The sequence below is a fragment of the Lissotriton helveticus genome, chromosome 1_2 (assembly GCF_964261635.1).
Source record: "Lissotriton helveticus chromosome 1_2, aLisHel1.1, whole genome shotgun sequence".
In the NCBI taxonomy this organism is placed as follows: Eukaryota; Metazoa; Chordata; class Amphibia; order Caudata; family Salamandridae; genus Lissotriton; species Lissotriton helveticus.
Genome location: NC_136058.1, coordinates 102,474,830 through 102,501,793, shown reverse-complemented (window position 1 = coordinate 102,501,793; position 26,964 = coordinate 102,474,830). Strand labels below are relative to the sequence as shown.

Sequence of the window (26,964 nt, the reverse complement as noted above, 5' to 3'; positions counted from 1 at the left end):
CCGGGTCTGAGCACCGGCAGTTTTTTTAAGGCGGCCTCGGAACGGGTCTCTAGCGGGCTCTGTTTTGTGCCCTGGCACAGGAGGTCCGTTTTTTATGAGCGTTATAGGGGAAGGGAAATCCTTTAAAGAGAGTCATTTTCTCTCTGGACTTCTCTTCTCTTTTCGGAACTCAGGAGCAGCAACATTGTCGTGGTGTCACCAGGGCTTATGTGGAAGCTTTTTCAATATTATAAACAAGTCACATTTGCTGCCAGGGCCGGACTGGCCATAGCGGGCACCTGGCAATACCCGGTGCGCCGCATGGGAGGGGGCCGGTTTTGGGACCATGGGGGCCGTTTTTGTTACAGGGCCGTTTTTGCAGCATAGCTGCAAAATCGGCCCTGTACCAAAATCAGCCGAAAACGGGCCCCGGCAAAGAACTCGGAGGCACCTCCAACCCCCTCCCTCCCTCCCTCCACCAAGAGTGGGGAGGGGGGGCCGGCCGAGCACTTTGCCAGGGCCGGTTGTGGTTCCCAGTCCGGCCCTGGTTGCTGCTTATCTTATGCAACTAACAACCATAGACAAAACCAATAGTCCTGACTTGTTGTAGGTATGATGTTACTTGTATCATATTTCTGGATGCAATGACAGAAACAGCAAAATACCAGTCGGGCAGCACACTATGCTAAGCACAAACTTTTAGCTTACGTTTTTTAAGCCACGCCCTTAATTACACTGGCCACGCCCCCTTGAGACCCCCCCAACTAATTCATCCCACTTAAAACCCTGCGAACACCTCATAACTTCTTAAGTGATTCTGAATGTATTGCACTAATTGGCAAATGTGCTATTTGCAGCATTGCTTTGCACTCCCATAAACCACATAGTAACTTGAAATGTGTCTATCAAGCACTTCTAATCTCAGCATTCCGTATTTAAGTGAGTGAACGATTCACGCACGTTTTAGTGTCATTCAGCGGTTGGCATACATGTTTCGACAGATATCAGGAAATGTGGATTCATCGAGCCAGACAAAACTGAGCTATAACTGCTGTTGAATGTCTAATGTTAGTAAATCTTCAATCAGTAACAGCTGAAAGCGCATAAAAGCAATTTCTAAGTCATTAACAATCTCAATGCAACAGAAGGAACTTCCCAGAGTGAGGTTTCTTTTTACAAAAGTACCTCCTGTTAGATTTTATGATAAACAATGGTGTGCTGTAACCTGAAGAACTCTATTCGTGTGAGTCATGGTAACTTTCTTGCAGCTCTATTTCATGAGCAGCTTCACACAGCTTAGACAACTCGAAGTCTCCGCTTCAAGTTGTGCGCTCAGCTTTCGACCTCAAGGCCAAATACTAGATTCTTTTGGGAAAGATGCCGCCATTTTTATCATTACTCTATCCGAGTTGGAACGCACTGTTCCTTTTAATAAAAAGAACACTCGAGGATGCCAGCAATAATTATGGTCTGCAAATCAAAAGATCCCATGAGTCAGTCTTCTGTCTCCTAAATACAGCCATGGAAACATTTCCTCAAAACAGCTTTACACAAAAGATAAAAGCACAGCCTCATCCTATCGAAAGTACAACTTTTTGTACTTTAAATGTGGTCCTTTCAGGTTTCATCAGGTAAAGTGAACTGCAACCCAAAACAATCCAAAGGTTGGTGGACATCTATCCAGTCACTGGTGCTAAATTCTGTAGGGTAGGAGGTGGAATGAACTTAAAAAAAACAGAAAGAGCTCCCAAATGCATAACACTCTGCCTCATTCACAAATGCCTCTTGAAAAGCTCTGTAGAGTTCCCAGTAAAGAATTTCTCCCTATTACTGGAACAGATCTCTGAAATTCTCTAATATCTACCTTTTAGTTGCCCTGCAATCTGGATATTTAAATTTTGTTAGGGTGCCAAATGCCATATATGACTATGCGCTGAAGCATGAGCCCACCCTTCTATAATCACTTTAAGAAGCGACTCAAGACCCTCATTTACATGTAGAGGTTTTCTAGACTTCCACTGTCAAATTACAGTGCACTCTCAAGCCTAAAGGAATTGTCCCTTGAGGGGAGCCTGGCACAAAAGCTTCAAGTAATTTGCTCCCATATGACTACCTTGCCTTAATTTGATGATATAACTACCAAAACAAGCCAACTGGTTACAATCAGCCTGTCTTGCACCCAGATACAGCATTAAGACTGGATGTCTGCAGGTCCTTGTCAACTCTTTATTCCTAGCGGGCGATGGTGAAGCATGCCTGCTGGATTTCCTGACACTGTGACCTCCAACAAGATTGATTAATGATGTGCTTTTAAATACAGGTGCTGTGATGAAGTGGTTCTGTACTTATTTATGAGGGACAGGATTCAGCTTGTCTGAGTGGGGTGAACCAGACTGCTCATGTTTATTTATTTATTTATTTTTACCATTTGTAGAGCGCACTGTAACCCTGCGGGAATCCTGGTGATGAGACAGCAAAAGAGAACCGGTAAACTAGGCAGCTGATCTAGATGAGAACAGCTGATATAGGAATTACTAACTCAGGAATCAACTTTAGGAAAGAGCCAGATCTTTATTCTCTTACGGAACAGCATTAAGTTCTGAGTGCTCCTGATGTCCAGGGGAAGGAGGTTCCAGAGGCGGGCAGCCGCCACACTAAAAGCTCTTCCCCCCAGGGTTGCTCTCTTTGTCCTGGGTACCCTGATAAGGTAGGCAGAAGAAGAGCGAAGGCTACGAGTGTGTACGTACCATTGGAATCTGTCTTGGATGAACTTGGGCCCTTGTCCATGAAGTGCTTTAAAAGTTACGCACAAGGATTTAAACAGAATCCTTTGAGCCACTGGGAGCCAATGTAACTCCGCTAATTTCGGTGTTGTCGAGGAGCGGCGTGTTCGAGTCAATGCAAGCTTAGCTGCTGCTGTCTGGATACTCTGAAGTCTAGCAATCCGATATCCCGGGGATTCCAGAAGCAGGGCGTTACAGTAATCTAGGCGGCTTAATATAATGCTCCTGACTACTGTGGTTCTTGCCTGGACTGGCAGCAATGGTAGTACTTTCCGCAGTCCTCGAATGAGAGTAAAACATCCTCCCACTAATTTGTTAACGTGGGACTCCAAGTTCATTTTCTCATTAAAGCTGATCCCCAGATTGCATACTGAGCTTACTGGTGTCAACGAGCCATCTGTTGTTTCTGGCCAGAAATCACTTGGCAATCCTCAGGAGATCTTTCCCACTTTACAGTGTAAAATCTCTGTTTTCTCACTATTAAATTGAAGCGAGTTGCCCTTCAGCCATTTTGCCATTTCAAACATACAGGCGTGAAAACTTTCCAATTATTCCGCTTGGTCACCATCCAGGGACACCATAAGCTGGGTATCATCAGCGTAGTTGATCACACTGATGTTATGCGTTTTAATGATACCCAAAAATGGTCGCAAATACACATTAAACAAAATCGGGCTTATTGAAGACCCCTGCGGTACTCCGTATTCATTTTTTACAAATTCCGATTGATACAGAGGGAGGGCTACTGTGCCACCTGTCAGATAGATAAGAGCGCATCCATCTCAGTGCCACACCTGTCACTCCTAGGAATTCCAGCCTTGCAAGAAGAATGTCATGGTTGACAGTGTTGAATGCAGCGGACAAGTCCAGCAATATTAGACTTGCCGATTGACCCCTGTCCGCCCGCATTCGGAGATTGTCCAAGACGGTCACCAAGGCTTTCTCCCTTCCGTGACCAGGTCTAAACCCAAATTGCTCCTCATCCAGTTTATTATTTGTCTCCAGAAAGAGGGACAATGCCCTACTAATCAAACATTCCACGTTCTAAGCCAGGTAAGGTAAGAGGGAAATAGGCCTGTAATTCTTGTAACAGCCAGAATCTAGTGTGGGTTTTTTCAGAAGTGGCGTGATAATGGCCTGCTTCCAACTGGACGGTACCACTCCATTGTTGAGTGATTGGCAGCACAGTTGATGAATGGGGAATAGCTCTGATCCGAGTGCTTTCATTATCTTGTGGGGGATGGGATCCAAGGGTGACCCCGAGGAGATTCCTAGGGCGGTTCGGTGAACTCCTCTTCCGAGGGTATAGGGAAAACATCCATGGTAACCTTAGGGACAGCCAGGCTAGTTTCCCTATCCCAGTTATCACAAATCTCACCCTTTTTCTGGTCTAGCAGACCAGATGGGGTCACATCTTTCAGATCTTCCATGATCGTATTGATTTTTTCTTGGAAAAAGAGATTCAAACCATCGCACAACTCCTGAGTAGGTTTGATTTTACTGTTATTACAGTCAGGGTGGGTCATATCTCTCACTATCCTAAAGATATCGCTGCATTTATTAACACTTTTGAGGATGGTGGAGGCGAAATATTCTGCTTTTGCAGTGACTATTTCACTTTTGTATTTTATTAGAGTGAGCCTCCAACTGGCTTTATCTCTTTCTCCATAGTTCTTCCTCCACTGTCTTTCAGCCATTTTGCAGGCCAGTTTCAAATTCTTAAGATTTTTCGTGTACCATGGGGCTGAGGGACTCCCTCTTTTCCTAATGTCTTTTAACGGAGCAAGTTGGTCAATCTTCCTAGTTAGCTGCTCGCAGAGAGCTGTATAGTTTTCTGTGACTCGTTTCTCAGGATAAAACAGGGATCCTAAATGAAATAAAGGGCCCGTTTTTGCCTTTCTCAGTATTCCTTTCCAGTCCCTACCACGGAAGGTCCTTTCTTGCCCCTTAACGGGCCTCCTCTGATTTATAGTTTGCATACTAAAGTTAACCAGATGGTGGTCCGTCCATCCCACTAACAGGACTTTCCCCATGGTAATAAGGCTTTCCTCAGCGAATATCATGTCTAAGATGTGCCCTTCTGTGTGCGTCGGTTCAGTCACCCATTGTCTCAGATTCAGGTTTTCACAGGACTGAGTGAGGTTGTTAAATGCTGTGTCCGTCCTTCCACTGGCCCACAGATTGAAGTCTTCCAAGACCATAAGTCTAGTATGGGTAAGGGCCATGTTATTAATTGCATCGATCAGCTCATGCTGTTGTTGTGCGTTGATTACCCCCGGTGGCCTATAACAGACCATGCCCGTAAGGGGCTGTCCTGTCTGATCTTTAACGGAAAATCCTAGGAGCTCCACACAAGAGACTTCATCAATGTCTAATGGGGAGATATTCGGAATTTCTTTAAAGGTAACTCCAGTACCACCTCCCCGATCCCTAGATCTAGGTTTATGAAAGGCCCTGTATTAGACTGGGCATACCGGATCTAGCTCCATCTCCAGCCCTTCGGTGGTCCAGGTCTCCGTCATAAACAAAACGTCTAGGTTATGTGTCTCTACCAGTAATTGTATTTCTGTGGAGTGCTTGGGAAGAGATCTTACATTGAGCAGGCCACAGTTTAGACCACTATATCCCAGTGGGCTAGACACCATCCCTACCACGTTGTCTAGCATCCGCTTGCTTAGCCCATCGTCGTTTTGGGTATGGTTATTTCTAATCCGAGTGGGCGGCAATATGCCATGGTGAGATATAATCTGTGGGAGAGGTGACAAGCAGTTAGTACAGAAAGCTACTTGACCTTCAAGATAGCTGTCAGGTGACAGTCTGAGGCAGTTCACCTCCTCCCTCGGAGGATTAATGTTCATGAGGATATCTCTGGAGTAACATACCCTACCTGCGGCTAAAGAACCAGGTTGACTGGTCCTGAGCCCGGTCGGAGCGCGGACAGACGCCCGCTGCGCGCGTCCGCTGCACGGCCGGCAGGCCATCTGCCTTAAAAACTAATGATCCCGGAAGTGATGCTGTCAAGAGGAGGAGCTATGTCACTCCACTCAATCGGTTTGCGAAGACCGTGGTAGACCGGGTACCAACTAAGCCCTAAGGTGCAAAGTACAAGGTATGCTTTCCAAAAAGTACTTAAAAATGCCCTCAAGTAACTGCTTTAAAAACAATCAGGTTCTAACCTTCCAGCGTGCGTTTGCTGTCATGTCAGAATGCTACACAGTGTTCTGCACAGACAGATCTTGTCATCAAAAAAGTATATTCGGCACCTTCAGTACTAGCTTGTGACAATTAAATCTTGGATGCCCTGATCTTTCTATTCGAAAGAAAACAGTAGATTTGTAGTGCGCTACTTGTCACCCAGGAGGGTATTGAGGCACTGGCAGGGTCCAGTTGATTAGCGGGGTCTTCAGGGTTTTCCGGAACTCTGGAAGAGATGGAGAGGTCCGTAGATAAATAGGTAGCTTTTTCCATGTCTTCACTGCTTGGTAGGAGAAGGAGCGGCCACTGCATCTGCTACGTCGGATGAGAGTGAGTGAAAGGGACGCAGAGTGGAGGTGTCTGGTGGGCTGATGGAAGTTCAGGCGGTGGTTCAAAGTAAGCAGGTTCACAGTTAGGTGAGGACTTTTATGTATGTGTCAGGAGCTTGAACTCACATCTTTTCTGTACAGGGAGCCAGTGGAGTTCCCTAAAGTATGAGGTGATATGGACTCATCGAGGGAGAACTAGGATGAGTCTGGCTGCAGCCTTCTTGATAGACCGTAGTTGTCAGAGAAGGCGAGCTGCAGAAAGCATAGCTGCAATCCAGTTTGCTGTAGACGAAGGCCCGGTGACGGTGCTTCTTGAGCTTTGCGGTAGCCATTAGAATACCTTACGAAGCATGCGGATGATGAAGAAGCAGGAGGAGTAGACAGAGCTGACCTGAGTCATCATCGTTAACTTGTTATCCAGAATGATGCCTAGGTTCCTATAATGGTCCAAGGGGGTAGGCATAGGTCCAATTTCTGAGGGCCACCTTCCGAAAATCAGTACCTCTGTCTTGTCCATGTTGAGCTTTAGGCATTTGTCCTACATCCAGTTGGCAACATCGGTCATGCAATTGTGGACATTTGTCTAGGTGTTGATGGTTTCTTCAGAGAGAGAAAGGATGATTTTGTGTGTCGTTGGAGTAGGATAAGATGTTGAATCTGTGGGTTTTGGCGATGCTGGCCAGAGGTGTCATAAGTGTTGAGGAGGGGGGGCTGAGCGAGGATCCTTGGGGTACTCCACAGATGATTTCTTTGGGTTTGGAGTTGAAGGGGGAGCAATACATCTGAGAGCAGTTTCCTGGATGCCTATGTTGTGCAGCCTTGTGATGTGTGTAGTGGGAGATCATACTGAAGGCTGCCAAGAAGTCTAGGAGGATCAGAGCTGCAGCTGAGAAGGGCTAGGATGCTGTCAATAGCAGAGATGAGGACTGTCTCAGTGCTGTGGTTGCTGTAGAATCTGGATTGGGAGAAGTCGAGTAGGAGGTTCCATTCCAGATGTTAGGACAGTTGTTGGTTGCTGGCTTTTTCTAATACTTTGGCCGGAAAGGGCAGCAGGGAGATTGGTCAATAGTCGTTGAGTTTGCTGGGGTCTGCTGCTTGTTTCTTTAGTAGGGCGTGGACTCCTGTTCCAGTCCTTGCGGAAGGTGGCCACGTTCATTGAGGTGTTGAACAAGGTGATGGGTACGTGGCTGATTCTGGCTGCCCCTTAGGTTGAAGATGTGGGGAGAGCATGGGTCAGTTGGGGCCCCTGAGTCGACCGAGTTCAAGATGGAGGTGGAGTCCTGTGGGGCGCTAGCTCCATTTGGTTAGTCGGATGTCTGTGGTGGTAGCGGTTTTGTGTTGCTGTAAGAAGTCGGGAGCCTTGGGCTGGGGTTTGACGTTTCAGTAGATGTTGGTGATATGATCGCGGGAGAAATTTGCAAGGTTGTCGCAGAGTTCCTGTGAGGGGGTAATGTTGTTTGCTACAGCTGAGGGGTTGGAACATTCTTTAATGATGTTGAAGAGTTCTTTGCTGGGAGTGGAGCTGGATCTGATGCGTTTCTTCGATTCTCTCAACTGTCAAGGTAGAGGGCTGTCTTTAAGGCAGGTTAGACAGTCATGTCCTTGCTGGTGGGCCATCTTCTCTCCAGTTGTTTACAGTGTCGTTTAGAGGTTCCGAGGTCCTCGGTGTACCAGCTAGCCTGCTTGGTGGACATTCTGTGGGTGCTGTTGCAGATGGGATTGACGCTGTTGGCACAGTTAGTGATCCACTTGTTGAAGTTTCTGACATTCTGGCCTAGGTTGTTGTAGAAAATGGGGTGGGTGATCTTGAGGGCGTTGATCTATATGTCCTTTGAAACTTTGCACTAGCTGCAGTGTTGGGCAGACTGGGAGCGGATGTCCAAGAGATTGTGATGTTGACGATAGAGTGGTCGGTCCTGGTGTGTTCCATGGTGTGAATGCACCTGATGCAGTCGCTGAAAGTGAAGATGGCGTGTAGCATGTGGCCTGTGGTGTGTGTGGGGTCATGGATGAGTTGGTTGAGTCCGATATTGTTCTTGCTGTCGAGGAGGTTGGTAGTGTTGAAGCCATTGTGGTTGTCAAGATGGAAGTAGCGGTTGCCAAGGGAATTGTAGTTGATGGAGTCTATGGCGAGGGGGGCAATGAAGTTGGTGATGAAGTTGAAGAAGGTTGGAGGTGGTCCTGGAGGATTGTAGGCGAGTGTTCCCCTGATAGAGGTTTTACTGTCTGTTTGGGGTCAGAAGTTGATGTGTTCCATGATTGGGGTGATGTCATTTATGGTGGTGCATTGGATGGATTCCGTGTTTGATGACGATCCCTCTGCCAGGCTAGTTGATGCGGTAGTGGTGAGTGATTTTGTATCCTTCGGGTATTGGAGTGGAGAGGTCAGGCGTGGAAGTGGGGTTGAGCCAGGTCTCAGTGAGGAAGAGAACATTGGGAGTGAGAGTTGAGATGAGGTCCCAAATCTCTGTGGTGTTTGCATGGTGAGTGTGTTGAGTAGGGTGCCTGCAAGGTAGTGTTTTGTTCAGGTGGTGTCTGTGGTGTGTTTGCGGTGGGGCTGGTCGATGGGCTGGTGTGTGCGCTGTGGCAGGTGAAGTGCAGTGCGTGAAGGTGAAAGGTACCACCGTAGAGCGTCTGTCGGTACGCTGACAGAGTTTGTTGCAAAGTCATGGATCGAGGATGTAGAGTTCAGCGATGGTGTATCTTCAGGGGTCATACACTAAATGTGGTCCAGGCAAGGACAGACGCAGACAGGCTTGACTTTGGTGTGCCTTCAGTGCGCTAGCGGCAGGGTTGTGCTGCGGCCTGCATTAAGTAGGTCCTGTGGTGGGCAGGGATTTTGTTGGCGGAAAGAATGGTGAGCCAGAAAACTCAGGCAGCAGCAGTGTCACCGGATCAGGTAGGAACTGGATGCCACAGGCAAGTGTCAGGCGAGGTGGCCAGGTGCCTACTGATGAAGTCACACTGCTGTAGTGTAGTTCCTATATTCCCAATAGGCTCTGCGCATTGGAATAATATATCCTATAGATTTGACGTACGACTTAGGTCAGTATGTCTCTATCGAATATACTAAACTTAATTGTGTGTGTGCCAGCTAACTCAGAGGTCACTAGAAACTTTCTCGAAAACACAAGAAGGGATTAGTTTCTGACAACCGCATAAACATGACAACTTTGTTTCCCAAGAATGAAAATATATCTCTCAGAGTCACGGAAACAATAGATAACTCGTTCACTTAGTCAATCGTGCGTGCTTCGTTTCTACAGAGGTGCAGAGAAATAGTGAGACTGGCGTTTTCAATAAAAGGGTTTATTGAACAGTCTTTCTTCTCATGCAAGAGAGGTGAACCTCTACAATCGTTAGGCAGACTGCAAACTATAATGTGTACAGCGTAAACAGTAATATGAAATAATACTGTAAGAGCATTGTATGGTTTCTAAGTCATGTAAAAATACATACATAAATAACATAAGACTAAAATACTCAACTGGTGCTTCTAAAATACGCCTACCCCAATGTACCTAACCTAAGTCTAGTACGAGGGAAGAAGTAAGTATTGTTTAGCATAGGTTTAGTTTTTGCCAAGAATCTTCCAAAGGTTTCTCTAGGTTCTAATCAGCTCCATACCTTAGAATGAAGGAGGTCTGGTATCTCTGTCTCGGGAACTCGATTTCCCAACACCCCGCAAGGGGAGCCGGAAACACTGGAGCTGGATTCTCGGCAGGAGAAAGGCAGCTTCCTGATCCGTGCATCAGCTGGACAGTCGGCTTCCTTCAGCACTTGCTGTAGCGAGCTGCGTCGGGCAAGTAGGTCTTCGAACTACTCCGAACCACTGTGTCTTGCTATAGCAAGTGAAGGTATATTTATACCTTAAAGGTGTTTAGGAATGCCATAGTTTGATGTAAAGTCAGGCATATGAACGTCATAAATGAACCCATGGGGAATAGTTGTTCATTGTAAAGTAACTGAGTTCTTGGAGAAATCAATATTCAAGCAAGGGGAAGTTCCCTAACAGCTTAAGATGGTTTTCCAAGAAATCGTTGTGACGTTTGGTGAACTGATGGAAGTAGCCATGCCTGTATTTAGGCTGCATGGACTATGCCTAAATAAGGGCTTGATTTCTATGCTTATATAAGGGCAACGTGAATTGTACCTATACAAGGGCATGAATCGGGAAAATTGAATTGGAGCCTAAAACGCCACACAACACTTCAGCCTGCATAGGTTCCGGGGTGGGTAGGGCTTTTGTTGGCCTTAAGAACGGCGAGCGGGAAAACTCGGGCACTGGCGGTGTCACTGGATCAGGCTGGAACAAGCAGGAAATGAAAGCCTCATGCAAAAACTTCAATGTGTTCAGGTGACTACTGACGAGGTCCCCCTGAGGCCTGCATTAAGTAGGTCTTCGGGTGGGTGGTGAGGCTTCTGTTGGCAGGAAGAACAGTGAGCAAGAAAACCCAGATACCGGTGGCGTCACTTGATCAAGCTGGAACAAGTAGGAACTAGAGGCCACCAGCAGTGGCAGACTAGGTGTCCAGGAGCCTACTGGTGCCCAGGAGCCTACTGGTGCGGTTCCACTGTGGCCTGCATTAAGTAGGTCCTGGGGTGGGCGGGGCTTCTGTTGGCAGGAAGAACAAGTGAAAAAACCCAGCAGAAAAGCCCAAGCAGTGGCGGTGTCACAGGATCAGGCTGGAACAAGCAGGAACTGGAGGACATAAGCAGATTTAAGGCTGGGCATCTAGTTGCCCACTGATGCGGTCGAACTGTGACCTGCATTATATGGGTCCAGGGGTGGGAGGGGGCTTCTGTTTGCAGGAAGAACGGTAAGCAGGATTCCCAGGGCGGGAAAACTCGGGCAGCGGCCGTGTCACTGGATCAGGCTGGAACAAGCAGGAACTGTAGGCCACAGGCAAGTGGCAGGCTAAGTGTATAGGTGCCTTTCTCGAAAGTAAATAAAAATAAAACCACCATTTTGGTGTTTTTGGTTTGGTGATTTAGCCGCAGATGGAGTAACTCCTACCCTGAATAGTGAAGCCTAGACATCCACTAATTTATTTAGGTACTGATGTATAAAATGTAATTCGCAAAAAGCAGTTGCCAATTGCACACTTTTTGCGAATGGAAAATAATTTTGCAAACCAACCTATGCACTAATGGGTTGGTTCACAAAATTCTGAATCACAGTGGGTCACAAATTGATCCACCTCATCAGTATTCATGAGGCTGGTCGCAGTGGCGTAACAAAACTTGAGGCCCCTCCCCCCTGAAAAGAACATGGAGGGGAAACAAACACCCTATCCACCTGGACCCAGCCAGCTCCTCTCATTCCAGGGACCTGCTGGCCTTGCACAGCGCCGGAGCGGGTCTGCACTGAGGCCTAATGTAAAGCCACTGGGAGGTCGCAAATTGTGGCTCACTATGAATGGATGTCATCACAGGAAGGGTGGTGAGCTGGGTTTAGCAGACCACCTTGCATTGAAAGTATTTTTTGCTTTTTTTAATATAATGCAGCACCTTTTCCTTCAAGGAAACGAAGCTGGCATTTAAAAAGAAAAGTTTATTTTATTTTTACAGTTTCTTTGCCAGTTGACAGTGGTCCTCCGGACAATAACCTACTCTTCAACAATCAATTTTTAAAAAAAATTTTTTTAAACATTTACAAAAGGTGCGAGGGTACCAGTTGACTCCTTCCATTTCTCAAATAAGTTACCACTTCACCTCAGTAATGATCAATGTTTTGCGACTGGAATATGGTCGTAAAACATTTGGAAGTGATGCCCTTAACAAAGCCCCTTTCAAATTGCGATTCATATGCCTTTCTAAACCCATTTTGTGATTTAAGAATGTGTTACAGATTCGCAGGATGAAAGTTTAAAGTTTAAAAAATAATTTTTTGGGTTGGAAATAAAATGGCTTTTTATATCATGCCCCTAATTCCGTTTGTCTAGCATCAGTTATTTACTTTGAGAAAGATCAATAATTTTATAATCATTGCAGATTTTCAAGACGTTTCAAGAAGTTGTACAGGCACGGTGCACCTCACACAGCTCTTCGGGAAATGCAATGGTCTCCGATATCCCTCTTACTAAAAGTGTGAGCAGAGGCAGCATGACACTTTCAAGGAAATATTAAAAGAACTACAGTGGTTTCCACTATGCCCTCATAAACAGTTGGAGCTTGCACTTACACTCCAAAGAGTGAACCCCAGCCTACATGGCTTACGAAGACCAAGCTATACAAACTGCTCTGACTCATTCATACATATTTTTGTAGTACCAAGCTTATAAAATATTTTGGTGACCTTTAGTGGCTCTAGGCCTCTGGGTTCTTTCTGTAAAATGAAATTGTTTGACTTGATTGTTCAGCTTGTTAAAGCAAATTTTTAATAACTATTTTATTCCTCCAATGTTGTAGTTGTGATACTGCCATATTTCTCTATATCCCTATAAATGCACCATTTTTCTAGGCCTCTCTCTCTCTTTAATGAAGAGATGAACAGCCCTATGTAACGATAGAAGATGCCGACAGATTTAACTGTTTCATCGGTATTGTTACCACTGTAGCGCTCTAGTGTTTCGCGGGTCTCGGCTGAGGCCCGGAAACACATCCACACATTGTAGCACCTTCTGGCCAGGCGTGGCCAGAAGGCTTTAAATAAAGGGACCGGAGTCGCTCGTGACTTCCGGTCCGTACCTGCCAAGCTGAGTGAAGTGTCCCCTCCTTGTGCGTGTGTGACCGGTGGTCCGTGGCCCGTGAGTCTGGTGGGCCACGAATAGCTAGCGCCCTTACACTGGCGACGAGGGCGGGCACTGGTGTGGTGAGCCCGTGAGCCCTGCGGCGGAGCAGCGCGTCTTGAAGCGCGTCGCGCCTACCTGCTTCGTGACGACCTGCAGAGGCCCGGCTGTGCCGGGAAAGTGAAGGCGGCGCGGAACTGGGCCGGTAAGCAGCGTGTGGGGAGCTGCATCAGGGACCGGCGCTGTCCGTGTGGAGCGAGTCTGGAGCGAGTGTCGGGCCTGGGAAGGCCTACGGCGGCCTCGTGTGGTGCGCGCATGCGCAGTGGAGTCACCCTGTACGCATACTGGGCCTAGGACGGCCTGCGTCTGCATCGTGCGAGGCGCGCATGCGCTGGAGAGACGGCTGGAGCGGCCCGGCGCCTGTGTGGCGCGAAAACGTCCCCGAAGGCCGCGAGTGCGGCGTGTGTCCTCACGGAGAGGACTGGAGTGTCTAGATCGCTGGGGGAAGCCCGGCTAAGAAGGAAAAAGGCTGTACATCAAGCCTTGGCGCATCCAATCAAAAAAAAAAATTTAAATGACATTTTGAAAGAAAAAAAAAATATTGTCCATCAAGCTTTGGCACATCCAATCTGGATATAATTAAATAACATTTTGTCAAAAGTATCAACTGCATTGGTGCCAACAAAAAGACAAGTAGTAAGCAAGGAGCAAGGCAATACGTAGAAGACAGTCAAACCAGGAGGGGATTACGTCACCTGTCAAACACAAACATGTCAGGACAAGAAGGGGGAGCAACAGGGGGGACACCACAGGCTGCGCAACCGGCGGCAGTGGCAGGAACAGTGGCACAGCAAGCTGTGGGGACAGTCGTCCAACATTCCCCACACTCACAAATCAACCCCTTGCCGCCATTTAGTGCCCACATTGAGCCAAATACCGCTGCACCGAGATGGGCGATGTGGCTGCGCCGTCTGAACAATTACTTCACGGCGACGCGTGAGAAGGACGAGGAGGTGAAACGCTCCCTTTTGCTGCATTTTGGAGGAGATGAACTCCACAAGTTGTTCACACATCTACCAAATACAGGAGCAGCAACAGACTACAACGCAGCAGTACAAGCGCTGAATGACCATTTCGACCCCCAGTTAAATCCCCATTACGAACGATTCAAATTTAGACAGTCCAAACAACGAGAAGGTGAGACCATGGATGCGTTCCATGCAAGACTCCGGGAGATGATAAGCACCTGCCCGGACGACGATCAAACGAAGGAAGTGACGGCACAACTGATCCAGGGCTGTAGAAGTAAGCATTTGAGGACACTAATTTTGCGACAGTCGCGCATTACGCTGGACGAGATTCTGATGCTCGCCAGGTCACACGAACTGTCTGATGCTCGTGCCACCGCGATGGAGGAAGCCATAAACCCATCCACCAGCCATGAAGTGACAGTGAAGACAGAAAGAGTGGACGCGATGAAAAGCAGCAACAACAGGGGCAGAGGAAGATGGCCTACCCGGACGCAGCGACAAGCCCCGTGTGGAGCATGCGGATATGAGGAACACAGCCAAAATGGCTGTCCGGCACGTGGTAAAGCATGCGCCAAGTGTGGCGGAATGAACCATTTCGCAAGCGTCTGCAGAGGGGGCGCCAGAGGAACTTTCAGAGGTCGAGAGTCGGCAGGGAAGAAAACTCCAAACAGGGCAGTCAGACAACTGACGCTAGAAGATACCCGTGAGAAATCGGCTGCAACGGGCAACAGACCACAGCCCCGATATCCACAATACCCAGATGAATCGTCAACGGATGAAGACGATGAGTGTTATTATGTCTCATTTGTCAGTGAGTTGAAGAGAAGACGGAGACCACAACCCAAGTGCGAAATACAGATCGATGGATCAACAGTAACAGGTGTCATAGACACCGGGGCAACGATCAATGTGATGGGGTGTCAGCACTACAACGCTTTGAGACCAAGACCGGAACTGCTGCCATCGAAAGCACGCATCCTCACATATGGGAGCACGAAACCCTTACCCCTCAAAGGAAGGATGACTGTGCAAGTAAGAGCAGAGGGACAGGAGATCACTACTACGTTTCACGTAATAGATCGAGAAGCGGATCTACTCATAGGAAGCCATACCGCCGAAGACCTCAAATTGATAGCATTCGCAAACATAGTGAAGGCGCTACACACAGAAGAGCTCCTACAAAGATTCCCCTCGCTATTCAACGGTCTGGGCACCATCAAACGACCGCCTGTCAAGCTACACATAGACAAAGCAATACAACCGGTAGCTCTGCGCCATAGGAGGATTCCATTCCACCTGCGGTCGGCGGTGGAACAGGAGCTGAAAAACCTTGAAGAACAAGGCGTGATTGAAAAAGTAACGGGGCCAACCCCGTGGGTATCACCTATGGTAATCGCACAGAAGCCCCGACAACCTGGTAAAATCCGGATCTGCATAGACATGAGGATGCCGAATAGAGCAATAAAACGAGAGAGACATCTCACGCCTACAGTGGATGACATTTTGACCGATTTAAATGGAGCCCAATGGTTTTCTAAATTAGATCTTAATGCGGGATATCATCAGCTCAGGCTGGCGGAAGAGAGTCGGTACATCATGACATTCTCTACACACTTGGGGCTGCGACGTTACAAGAGACTCAACTTTGGAATAACATCAGCAGCTGAGATCTTTCAGAACACCATTAGAGAGATCCTGTCCGGGTTGAGCGGAGTATTGAACATAAGTGATGATATCCTGATACATGCGAAGTCGAGTGAGGAGCATCATAAACGACTAAAGTTGACACTCCGAAGGTTAGCGGAATTTGGAATCACTTTGAACAAGGAGAAATGCCAGTTCTTCAAAAGGTCAATTGAGTTTTTTGGTTATGTCTTCGATGCGGAAGGTGTCAAGGTGGACCCCAGGAAGTCGTCAGCAATCAAAAACGCCCCCGCTCCAATGACGGCGTCAGAGGTGAGGAGTTTCATGGGGATGGCACAATACTGTGCCAGGTTCATTCCGCAATTAGCCACAATTGCCGAACCGCTAAGAAACCTGACGAAGAAAGAAACGGCGTGGAGATGGTTGAGAGTAGAGGCGGAAGCATTCGAGAAAGTCAAGAAAGCATTACTAGACAGCACGACGATGGCCTACTTCGACGTTGCCAGGGCAACAGAAATTTTGGTGGACGCCAGCCCCGTAGGGTTGGGCGCACTCCTCACCCAAGAATCAGAACCGGGGGTGTGGGTCCCGTTGGCCTTTGCAAGCAAGGCCCTCACGGCAACCGAAGCAAGATACTCTCAGATAGAGAGAGAGGCGTTAGCAGTTAAGTGGGCCTGCAATCATTTTCATCTCTACATTGCTGGACAGCCCTTCAGGATGGTCACCGATCATCAACCGCTCCTATCGTTATTCAGAGGGACCGCTCCACACCCCCCGCCACGGATTGAGAGATGGGCCATTCAAACGCAACATTACCAAATGGAGCTGGTGTATCGTCCGGGAGCCAAGAACCCGGCCGACTTTGTCGCGACATCCCTCTGAGAAGGAAGAAAATGGGAATGAACAGGAATCGCAGACGGAGGAGTTTGTAGACATGATATCACAGCTGGCGTGTCCCCGTGCACTGGTGGCCGAAGATATTGTGAGTCAATATGAACATGACGCCACGATGGTGAGAGTTGCAGCGGCCCTAGACTCAGGATCCTGGGAGAATTTCCTGCGCAACGTAAGCGACTGGAGTGAAGCTGACCGAAATCGACTGTCTCAAATTTGGCGAGTGCACAACGAACTGAGCAAAGCCAGCAATGGACTAATCCTGAGAGGGTCGCGGATAGTCATCCCAGTAACACTCCAAGACCACGCAACCCTGCTAGCACATGAGGGACACCAAGGGACCAGAAGAATGAAGGCGAGAATGAGGGAAAAGGTATGGTTCCCTTACATGGACGAAAAGGTAGACAGCGTGGTAAAAAAACTGCCGAGCGTGTCAGCTCACGAGCACACCAGAGTCGCCAGCCCCGGTCATCACGGAGGAGCCATCACCATCTCCATGGAGCTGGATCAGCCTAGACTTTGGTAGTTTCCCGGATGGGAGAGTGACAGTAGTGATGGTGGACAGTTACACCAAGTACCCCGTGGTGGAGCTAGCTGCATCTACCAGTTTCGCAAACATCCACCCGCTGCTTAGTAAAACTTTCGCGCTGTTTGGCATTCCCCGAAGAATCAAAACGGACAATGGCCCGCCATTCCAAGGAGCTGAATTTAAGGAATTTGTAAAGGAACTGGGAATAAAACATCACAGAATCACTCCGCAATGGCCACAGGCGAATGGGGAGGCCGAGCGTTTTATGAGGACAGTCAACAAAACCCTACGAATCGCCATGGTCGAGGGCAAGGACCCCGAGTTAGCACTGCAACTGTTTCTGAGAGAATATCGGAGCACCCCACATAGCACAACCCAAAGGTCCCCGTGGTCATTGATGTTCGCCGGACCAAGGAGGGATCGACTGCCCATGGCTGACAATTGGAAAGTGGCGCCATACCGACCGGCGGCCACCCAAGAACGACGGCGACAGACCAATGAAAGGGCCAGTTACCGGAGGAGGGCTCAAGACAAAGAGCTCTGCCCAGGAGACACGGCGCTGATGCGAGCCAGAAGACCGGGAGGCAAGTTCCGTACACCCTACGAGGTTGACCCGTGGGTCATCAAGACGACAAAGGGTACGGCAGTGACAGCACAGAGAAATGACGAAGTAGTAACCAGAAATATATCATGGTTCAAGCGCATCCCAGCGAGCCAGGACACCCGACAAGGTGGTGAGACACAGGAAACGGAGAGGTCGGAGCAAGATAATGGCAACATCCACGCAACGGACAGAGAGAGAGCACCTGAACCGATGAGAGGAACACAGCCTGGGTCACAAGCAACCAGGGGAGGTGAGAGCTACCATCTAAGACCCAACCCTAGACCCAGTGTAAAACTTGCTGATTTTGTGTGTTGACTCTTGACAGTCCTGTCCCAAGGATAAACAAAGGACCAAGTTGGAATGGGATGTAGCGCTCTAGTGTTTCGCGGGTCTCGGCTGAGGCCCGGAAACACATCCACACATTGTAGCACCTTCTGGCCAGGCGTGGCCAGAAGGCTTTAAATAAAGGGACCGGAGTCGCTCGTGACTTCCGGTCCGTACCTGCCAAGCTGAGTGAAGTGTCCCCTCCTTGTGCGTGTGTGACCGGTGGTCCGTGGCCCGTGAGTCTGGTGGGCCACGAATAGCTAGCGCCCTTACAACCACCACCAAGAGAAATGCTGCAGCAGCGCTTCTAACAGTGGGGATTCTACTTCAAATTACTTCCTTCTTGGAGAAAGAGGCGCAGTGGCCAGGGAAGCTGACTCCGGAAACTGGGGGCTCTCGGTTTGATCCCCGGCGCCTGCGGCAGATCAGCCCAGCACCATGTGACTCTGGGCAATAGCTCGCTTAATCTTTGCGCTTTACAAATACTGGACATTTACTATGTACAGCTCACTATTGGCTACTGGTTGCTTGATCTGGAAACGTCCTGAACCAATGCCAGAGGAGGCAACTGCTGGTTTCTTTAGGCTCTTCTAGTTAGCTGTAGCAATTTCCAAAGTGTCTTTCCTTTGCTGCAGGATTCTTTCTGAAAGTCATTCCCTATTAAGGCACTCATTCCACTTTTTCTCCAAATCCTGCCTCTGGCAATAAACTCCTATTGGCACCCGAATTGTGATGGTGACTCAAGCAGTACCTGTACACCCCTGGAGGTGTTTGCGAGCATGATTTGCACTACACAAAATTTGCGCTGGCAGAAACACCAGACGCTGAGTTTGTACACCTCAGAATGGGGATAAATCTACAGTATTCCAAAGTGGTCCCACATGTTACACTGAGCAAACAACTGGACAAGATGATATCAGCATCTGTGTGTGCACAGTTACAACTCAATGTTGTTTGGGAAGGGGAATTACAGCCTGATTCATGAAGCTAAATTGCACTCGCAAAGGGCAAGATTCTCAGAATCTTGCCTTTTGCGAGTGCAATTTTTGCATTTGGGATTCATCATCCCAAATGCAAAATTCGCTATTTAAGAATTCGCACATTTGCGAAGAATTGAATTTAAGGAATCTCTATTTGAGATTCCTTAAATGCAATTCATGAAGCATTTTAAAATTGCGAAAATGCAATTTTGGGCCGCTATTTACCGAGAGGTCAGACCTCTCGGTAAATAGCAAAAACTTAGAAAAATGCTTTTAAAAGCATTTTTCTAAGTTGCATGTTGCACACACAAATGTCCTTTGGACATGTTTGTGCACAACACCTGTTTCAATTTGCATTTAAGGGGTGCTACAGGGTGTCCTTTGGACACCCCTGGCACCCTTTAAATCGCTATCTTATTTGCGAGTAGCAAATTGCTAATCGCAAATAAGGAATACTCCCCCTTCATTCCTATGGGCCTTTTGGCCCATAGGAATGAATGGGGAGTTATTCCTTATTTGCGATTAGCAATTTGCTACTCGCAAATAAGGAATGTGTAGGAATCGCTATTTATTTAGCAATTCCTACATGAATACCGTTTTGGGAGTCCTTAATAGCGATTCGCTATGAATCGCTATTAGGGGCTCGCAAAACGGCCCGTTGATGAATAAGGCTGAATGTCTCTTAATTTACAAAGCACCAATTACAAGGGAGTTACTCGGTCAATATGTTCATCCTGAAATAATAAAATGTATCTTATCCTTCTTCAAAAACAAGACGTTTGCCTGCTATTAGTTTTGAACCTTCATTATTCTTTCTATTATCATTGATTAAATGCAATACATTGTAGTGATGACCATTAAGAACAGCATTTTTATAAAACACTTACTGAAAAATGAGTGAAAAGTTTGGTCTGCAGATGAACCTAAGACCAAGTAACATTATAAAGAGATCTGAAAATTATTGGGAGATGTCTCTGCGTTCCAGACCAGACCAATGAACATTATGGCTCCTCTGGTCGCCTACCTGGTGGCACGGTGGGATGCAGCCGTGCACAAACGGCAGGACAATTCTTGCGACAGTGACCCGTTTATAACTCCACTACTGCCCACTGAGGGCGGCGGCAGCGACTGAAGAAATGACTCTGGGCCTTTGCACGGTTAACATCTGTAACGCCTTATACTATCTCTGCACCCACCAGGTATCGCCATGGTACTAGAGGACTGACTACACGTTGTGGTTGTATGCAATGAGAAACAGGATTGTACCAGCATGCTGTGTGCTATTATATGTGACTGGATCCTCGCCTACTGTGTGACCTTGTCCTGACCCTTGTTTTATTGCGATTTCTGCAATGTTCTTACAAACAATAAAACCAAAAAATACAAAAAACATCAAGTGATCATACAGCTAAGATTAAGAAGTAAAGCTCAGGTTCTTAGACATACTCTAAGACTGCTCTCAGATGAATTGGGAGCATTACAATCTATTTTCTAATGGTGAGAAACCCGATGTAAAGCTGAATTCAGCCACAGTGTAACAAGAACAGTAATTGCATGTTTTCATATGGTGTCAAAAAGTACAAAGCATTATTATCCAATTTGGAAGACCAACAGTGGTTTTTAAATTAAGCTCTACTTTTTAGGGTGCGGGAAAGGTAAATCGAATGTATTTCTTTCCATCATGTTATAGGTCATCAGGAGACAAATATATGTTAGTACTTACACTAGCATGATGAGATGCATTACTTCCAATATTTATGTTCTTGAGTAGTTGAGGAGAGCTGCCATACTGTCCGGAGATTTGCTTTCTAACTTCAGCCGCAACAGTTCTGTAAGACATTAATTTTCTTAGTTAGAGCACATATGAAAGCTTAAGGCCACTGTACAGAAGGAAAGGATGTCCTGAAGTAAGCAGCTTCTGAGTACATAGTGGAACAGACAAAGTCTCCAATCCTGAGGGCAGAGCATGATTTAATATAGATAGAATAATCCAAACATTGACTGAACAAGGTACGGGTACTACGCGCATTATATATTTTGTACTTCCTTGATTTGCACGACTTTCTAATGTTACAAAGTGAAAATATTTTAATAAAAACACAATTCAAAATCTTAAGACGTATAAGTTAACATTGATGCAAATAGGGGGACATTTATAATGTATAACAATATTTTTTTTTATGCAGAAATGTAAGCACAAAGTCATTTTAAGTTAAATATTTTTTTTATACCGCAAATAAAGATGTCAGTATGGGGTGTTTGCATCACAGCACTCCTACATCAACAGCCAAGAAAACATAGATTAGAAATGCTAACAAGTACACAATAAAGTCGTTATCATTAGTGAAAACAGTCCACCCAGTAAACGTTTTGTGGTGGAAGTTGCATCAGGAATCTCCACAGAGCAGGTCCTGGCCAAGGAAATAGTGGCTAGCTGATATTCCCACAATTTCCACAAGCGAAGGACAGAGGCTTTTGTCCTATTTTAGATCTCCGGTTTCTGAACGACTTCTTGCGGAAGGACAGTTTCAAAATTCTCATGACGTCACAGACTCTGTCTGCAGTGGATCTAGATGACTTGATGGCGGTATGTACCTGTCCTGAAACTCCACAGACACTACTTGCAGTTCGGTTTCATTTAGCCATGCTCCCCTTCAACCTCACCAGTGCCCCTCGGATGTTCACAGAGGCGATGGTGGTAGTCACAGAATACCTTCGGAGGTAGGGGATTCCATTTTTCTCCTATCTCGATGACTGGCTGTTGAAGGTAGGCTCACCATAGACAGTCTAGACCACATCCTGATGACAACAAACCTCCTGACATCATTGGGGTTCACTATAAATGTGCCAAAGTCACACTTTACTCGGCCACAGAGACTCCCTTTCATTGTATTCACCCTGAATACCCTGAAGTTTCGCACATTTACTCTCCCCCCCCCCCAACTAGTCCAGGATATTTGGGCCATGATTCCGATGTTTCTGCCGCAGTGCGGGCCTCAGTGAGAGTGGCACTGAGCCATCTGGTTCTCTTGGCATCGTACTCGTCGACTATGCCAGGTTGCATTTGGGGATTGTACAGTGGAATCTTAAGTCTCAGTGGGCCCAGCGGTATACACCCGTTACAACGGATCTTTTACTCCGCAGACCCATTACAACGCGACCATTACTCCGCATACCATTACAACGCATTGCGCTGGGGGGCGCTCTAGGATAGGTAATAAGTATAATTTACTATCCAACACCTTCCCTAGGGTCCACGGGGACTGGAGTTAGAATAGTAAATTATACTTACCACTATCCAGCGCCCCAAGGCGCTATGCGTTGTAACGGTATGCGGTGTAAAAGTCGCGTTGTAATGGTCTGCGGAGTAAAAGTATGCGTTATAACGTCATACATCCGGGCCCAGCATCAGGAGCACTTGTTGGATTCCAGGTTCTGGAAGAGATTGCAAAAAACTTGCAGGTGCAGCTGGACTGGTGGCAGGTCCCACTCTCTGCCCCACCCAGAGCTGACTGTGGTGACAGATGCGTCACAGCCAGGATGATGAAGTCATCTGTGAGGAGTGAGTATCAGAGGACTCTGTTCCCCAGCAGAGGCCCATCTCCACATTAACCTGTTGGAGTTTGGCCATTTGCCTACTGCTGAAAGTTTCGCTATGGTGCATCAGGAATGCTAGTTTAGCTTTGCACAGATTACACTAACGCCATGTGGTACAGCAACAAGCAGAGCAAGGAGGGGTGGGGTTCTGTGCCACGGGGTACTTCATCTCCTGAGCTGGCTAGATCGTGAGGACATATCCCTGGCCATGAAGCACTTGCAGGATCTTTGGAATTTCAGGGCAGACTAACTCAGTCAGCTGTGCCTGGCAGATCACGAATGGTGGTTACACCCAAAGGTGGCATAGGGCATCTTTCAGCAATGGAAAGTACCCTGGCTAGATCTTTTCACCACCTCCGAGAACACTTTGAAACATCTGCGTGCTTGAGTTTCCAAGAAGGTCCTCTCTCGGGACACATTCCAGATACAGTGGGGCATGGGGCTCCTTTCTGCCACCGCCTTTTCTGCCTAAAGGTCTGAGGAACGACCGAGCCAAAGTCATCCTAGTGGCTCTCAACTGGGCAAAGAGTGTGTGGTAACTGAAACCTCTGGCCATCAGCATCTGTCCTCGGATGCCCACTTTGGGAGGATCTCCTGTCACAGTAGTAATGCAAAGTCCTGCAGCCGAACCTGCACACTCTGCATATACATGTGTGCAGATTGAGTGCTGGTGGTTGGCAGCATTTAATCTTACTCCAGAGGTTATGGATATCAATCTTGTACCAGACATCTCTCTTAAAAAATAATCTGTCTAAGCTAGGCACTGGATCAAGCTTGTAGCCTGGTGTGGCAACCACAATACAGACCCATTTTTACAGGCCAAACCGTTGGATATCTTGTTATTTGTTATATACCTGGCCCAACAAGAATTTGCAGTGGGCACCGTTAAAGGCTATTTGTCAGCCATTTCGGCCTTTTTATGTTTTCTGAGCCAGAAGTCCTTGTTCAAATCATCTGCTGTGATAAGCTTGTGATGAGCTTTCTAAAAGAGTTGACTCATTTGTTTCTCACCAAACTCTTTGTGATGCCACAGTGGGATCTTTATTTAGTCCTCACTTTCCTCAAGTGCACGTCATTCGAACCCATGCACAGATGTCCACTACATTGCCTAACTCTGAAGACTCCGTTTCTGGCTGTGGTAACTTCAGCTGGTCACAAGTGAACTCCAAGCTCTCTTGATGCAGCCACGTTGCATCATTTTTTACCCAAGACAAAGTAGTGCTGAGTACCAAGGCATCCTTTCTGCCTAAGGTTATAACTGCTTTTCACATCAGAAAGTAGATCACTCTCCCAACATTCTTTACCTCCACCTTACCCCTCAAAATAGAAGGACCCCAAAGAGCTTTAAGCTTCTAAATCGATCGCACCAAAGACCACCGGATAAACCATCAGCTATTTGTTGAGTTCTCTGGGGCAAAGAAAGGCAAGACAGTGAAGAAAATGACTTTAAGGTGGCTAGTATTCTATATTAAGAGCTGGTAAATACTGGCCAAGAGGCAGTCTCCCGAAGGACTGAGGGCTCCTTCTCCCAGGCCCTAGTCTGCTACCACTGTGCTAGCACACAGGCATCTTTCCGGCAGTGACATGAACATCAGTACACAGGTTCACCAAGCACCACTGCCTTGACAGTCCGGTCCGAAGAAGGGGTTGAGGTCCTGCAGGACTTTTCAGTATGAGCTATTCCACAGACTTACCACAGTGGGAGGTACTACTTTGGTATCCATTTTAAAGGTTAGAAGAGAAGCTACTTGCTTCAGTAAAATTCTTTCTGGTGGATACTTCGACTGCAGATTTCGCAGCATCCTCCATTCTCTCTAGTCTGTGGAATTGTCTATTTCGCCATCTAAAAAAGTCCTAAATTAGAGATCGCCATACTGATAATTCTGAATACTGGGCTCTTCATCAGAGGGCGTGGAAAGAGTTCAGAAATAAACAGATGTCAACGCATAGAGGTGTCCCTTTTATGTGGCTCCATCATCATTTCAGTGGCCGAAGAAGTCAATCCTGAGCCACACAGTGCCCCCTACTGGTACACAGGAGCAATATTGTTTAAATGTTCCAGATCCAGCCTGTCACCTAGGGATATTCTAAAAGTTAGGAATCTGCAGTTAGCTAGAGCGTTAGCAAAATAAGTATTTTCTCATGCCAGATCCCTATTGTTAAAACTGCTCAAACATCGGATAGAGTATGTAAAAAGTGATCACTTCACGGAAGCAGCCCCAAATACGTTTGGTTATGAATACTGACCACCATCCAGTTTCTCAGTTTCGTAGTTCACTATGAGCAAGACCACAAAGAACAAATAGTGGGAAAAGGCGAAGATGGAGCCGATCCTGCCTTCCCTGAAGTGCTGCTATGCTCACCCTCAATCCTGGCTCCCATGTCTTTCCCTACCTATCCTGCACCTGGTGCTGCTGCCGCCTGATACTGTAATTCCTGCGCTGTTCTTATCATCATTCTTTGTGAGGAGCACAAATGATCCTGCTACAAACAGAAAGAGTTTCTATCGAACTACAAATGGTGTTTGTCATCCATGATTGTCAATCCAATAGCTGTTCAGATTCATATAAAAGGGAGTTTAGAACAGATGAGCTTGCATAATGGCAATTGCATATGTAATCGTCCCACACTTCTAATGTTATCTGAAGAGTGTATATTTAGGCATATCCGGCTGCCGATAGATATTAATATACAGAATAATTGTTGCGAAGGAAAAGCACCATATGTGAAGCCATGCAGAGGCAGGCAGGCATAGTAATATGTATTAAAGTGGCAAAATAGTAAAACAATATAGCCATAGATTATGCTGCAATTTTTGATTTTTATTGCCACATGATTAAGTTAATGTTGCTGAATTATTTGGTCTTCTATTACCACTTAATTCCAGTGTTCTTGGATATCATCACACATAGCGTTTATACAATCAGCGACTGTGTAACACAATAAGCACACAGACGTTGTAGCAGAAAAGATAGGACCCTCTACTAACAAGCTAAATAGCAGCAGCAACAAAAGATAGCCTAACCCTTTGTAATGCTGCCATAACTGGCAGGCTTATTAAATTAAGAATTCCGAGCACACTGTTCATAGTTGAATTCCACCGAAAGAAAGAGTTTGGGACTGCTGGAAATAAATTGAAACAAACCTTGACAAAGCCAATAGGTCTCAATTATGGCAGAGCTATTTGGCTTTGCCACTGGATTTGACCGTCAGTTTTAGCCATGTTGTACAACAGCGTGGCTACTGTTCAGCATGGCTAATAGTGGCGTGGAGTAGCGTCAAGTGGAGTGGTGTAAAGTGGAGAGGAGTGGCATAGAGTGGAGTAGGGAACAGTGTTGTAGAGTGGAGAAGAATGAAATAAAGTGTGGTAGTGTGTCAAAAAGTGGCATAGAGCGGAGTCTCAGTGTTGTGTTGTAGAGTGGCGTGGAGTTGAGGAGTGAAGTAGTGGCATAGAGTGGAGGAGTGGAGTAGAGAGGTGAAGTGGTGCAGACTGGTGAAATGACAGAGTGGAGTAGTGGCGGAGAGTGGAGTAGAGTAGAGTGGAGTTGAAGTGAGTGGTGTAGAGTGTCAGAGTGAAGGGACGTAGAGTAAAGTGTTGTGGAGTGAAGTAGCAGAGTGGTGTGGCATAGATTGGAGTTGTGTAGAGTGTAGTAAACTGTCAGAGTGGAGTGCTGTAGATTGGACTGGCAAAATGTGGCGTGGAGAAAAGTGTCACAGTGGAGCAAAGTGTCGCAGATTGGAGTATCGTAGTGTGGAGTGTAGTAGAGTGGTGTGCCGTGTAGTAGAATGGAGTGGTGTGGCGTGCAGTACAATGGCCTAGTGTGAAGTGACATAGAGTGACGTAGTGTAGAGTGGCATAACGTAGCATGGAGTGTTGTGGAGTAGAGTGGCATAAAGTGGCATAGAAAGTTGTGGAGTGGATTAGAGTGTCAGAGAGGAGTGGAGTAAAGTGGCATAGAGTGGAGTGGAGATGCAAGGAGTGGCGTAGAGTGGAGTAAAGTAGAGTGTCAGAGTGAAGGGGAATAGAGGTGAGAGGCGTGGAGGGGCATAGAGTGGAGGGGCGTGGAGAGGCTTAGTGTTCAGGGGTGTAGGGTTGAGGGGTGTAGGGCTGAGGGGTGTAGGGCTGAGAGCCCAGACTGGAGTAAAGTTTCATAGAGTGGAGTAGAATAGAGGGGCATAGAGTGAAGTGGAGTGGCGTGAAGTGGCATGGAATGTAGTAGAGTAAAGTGTAGTAGAGTAAAGTGCAGTAGAGTAGAGAGGCATAGCCTAGAGTGGAAAAATTAGGTGTAATAAAATGGAGTGGAGTGTCAGTGTGGTGACTAGTCATTGAGTGGAGTATCATAG

General features: G+C 46.9%; 1 protein-coding gene across 14 annotated transcripts in view; it reads right to left on the bottom strand.

Annotated features, from left to right (window-relative positions):
- Positions 1-26,964, bottom strand: part of DOCK7 (dedicator of cytokinesis 7) — an 870,736-nt gene that overhangs the window by 767,474 nt on the left and 76,298 nt on the right. For all 14 annotated transcript variants that reach the window (XR_013603568.1, XR_013603571.1, XM_078669468.1 and 11 more), the window contains exon 2: positions 20,747-20,852. Coding sequence is in view for 12 of the 14 variants with exons in the window: in XM_078669468.1 (XP_078525594.1) it covers positions 20,747-20,852 (106 nt within the window). In the remaining 2 variants the exon portion in view is untranslated. The remainder of the gene's footprint in view (positions 1-20,746; positions 20,853-26,964) is intronic.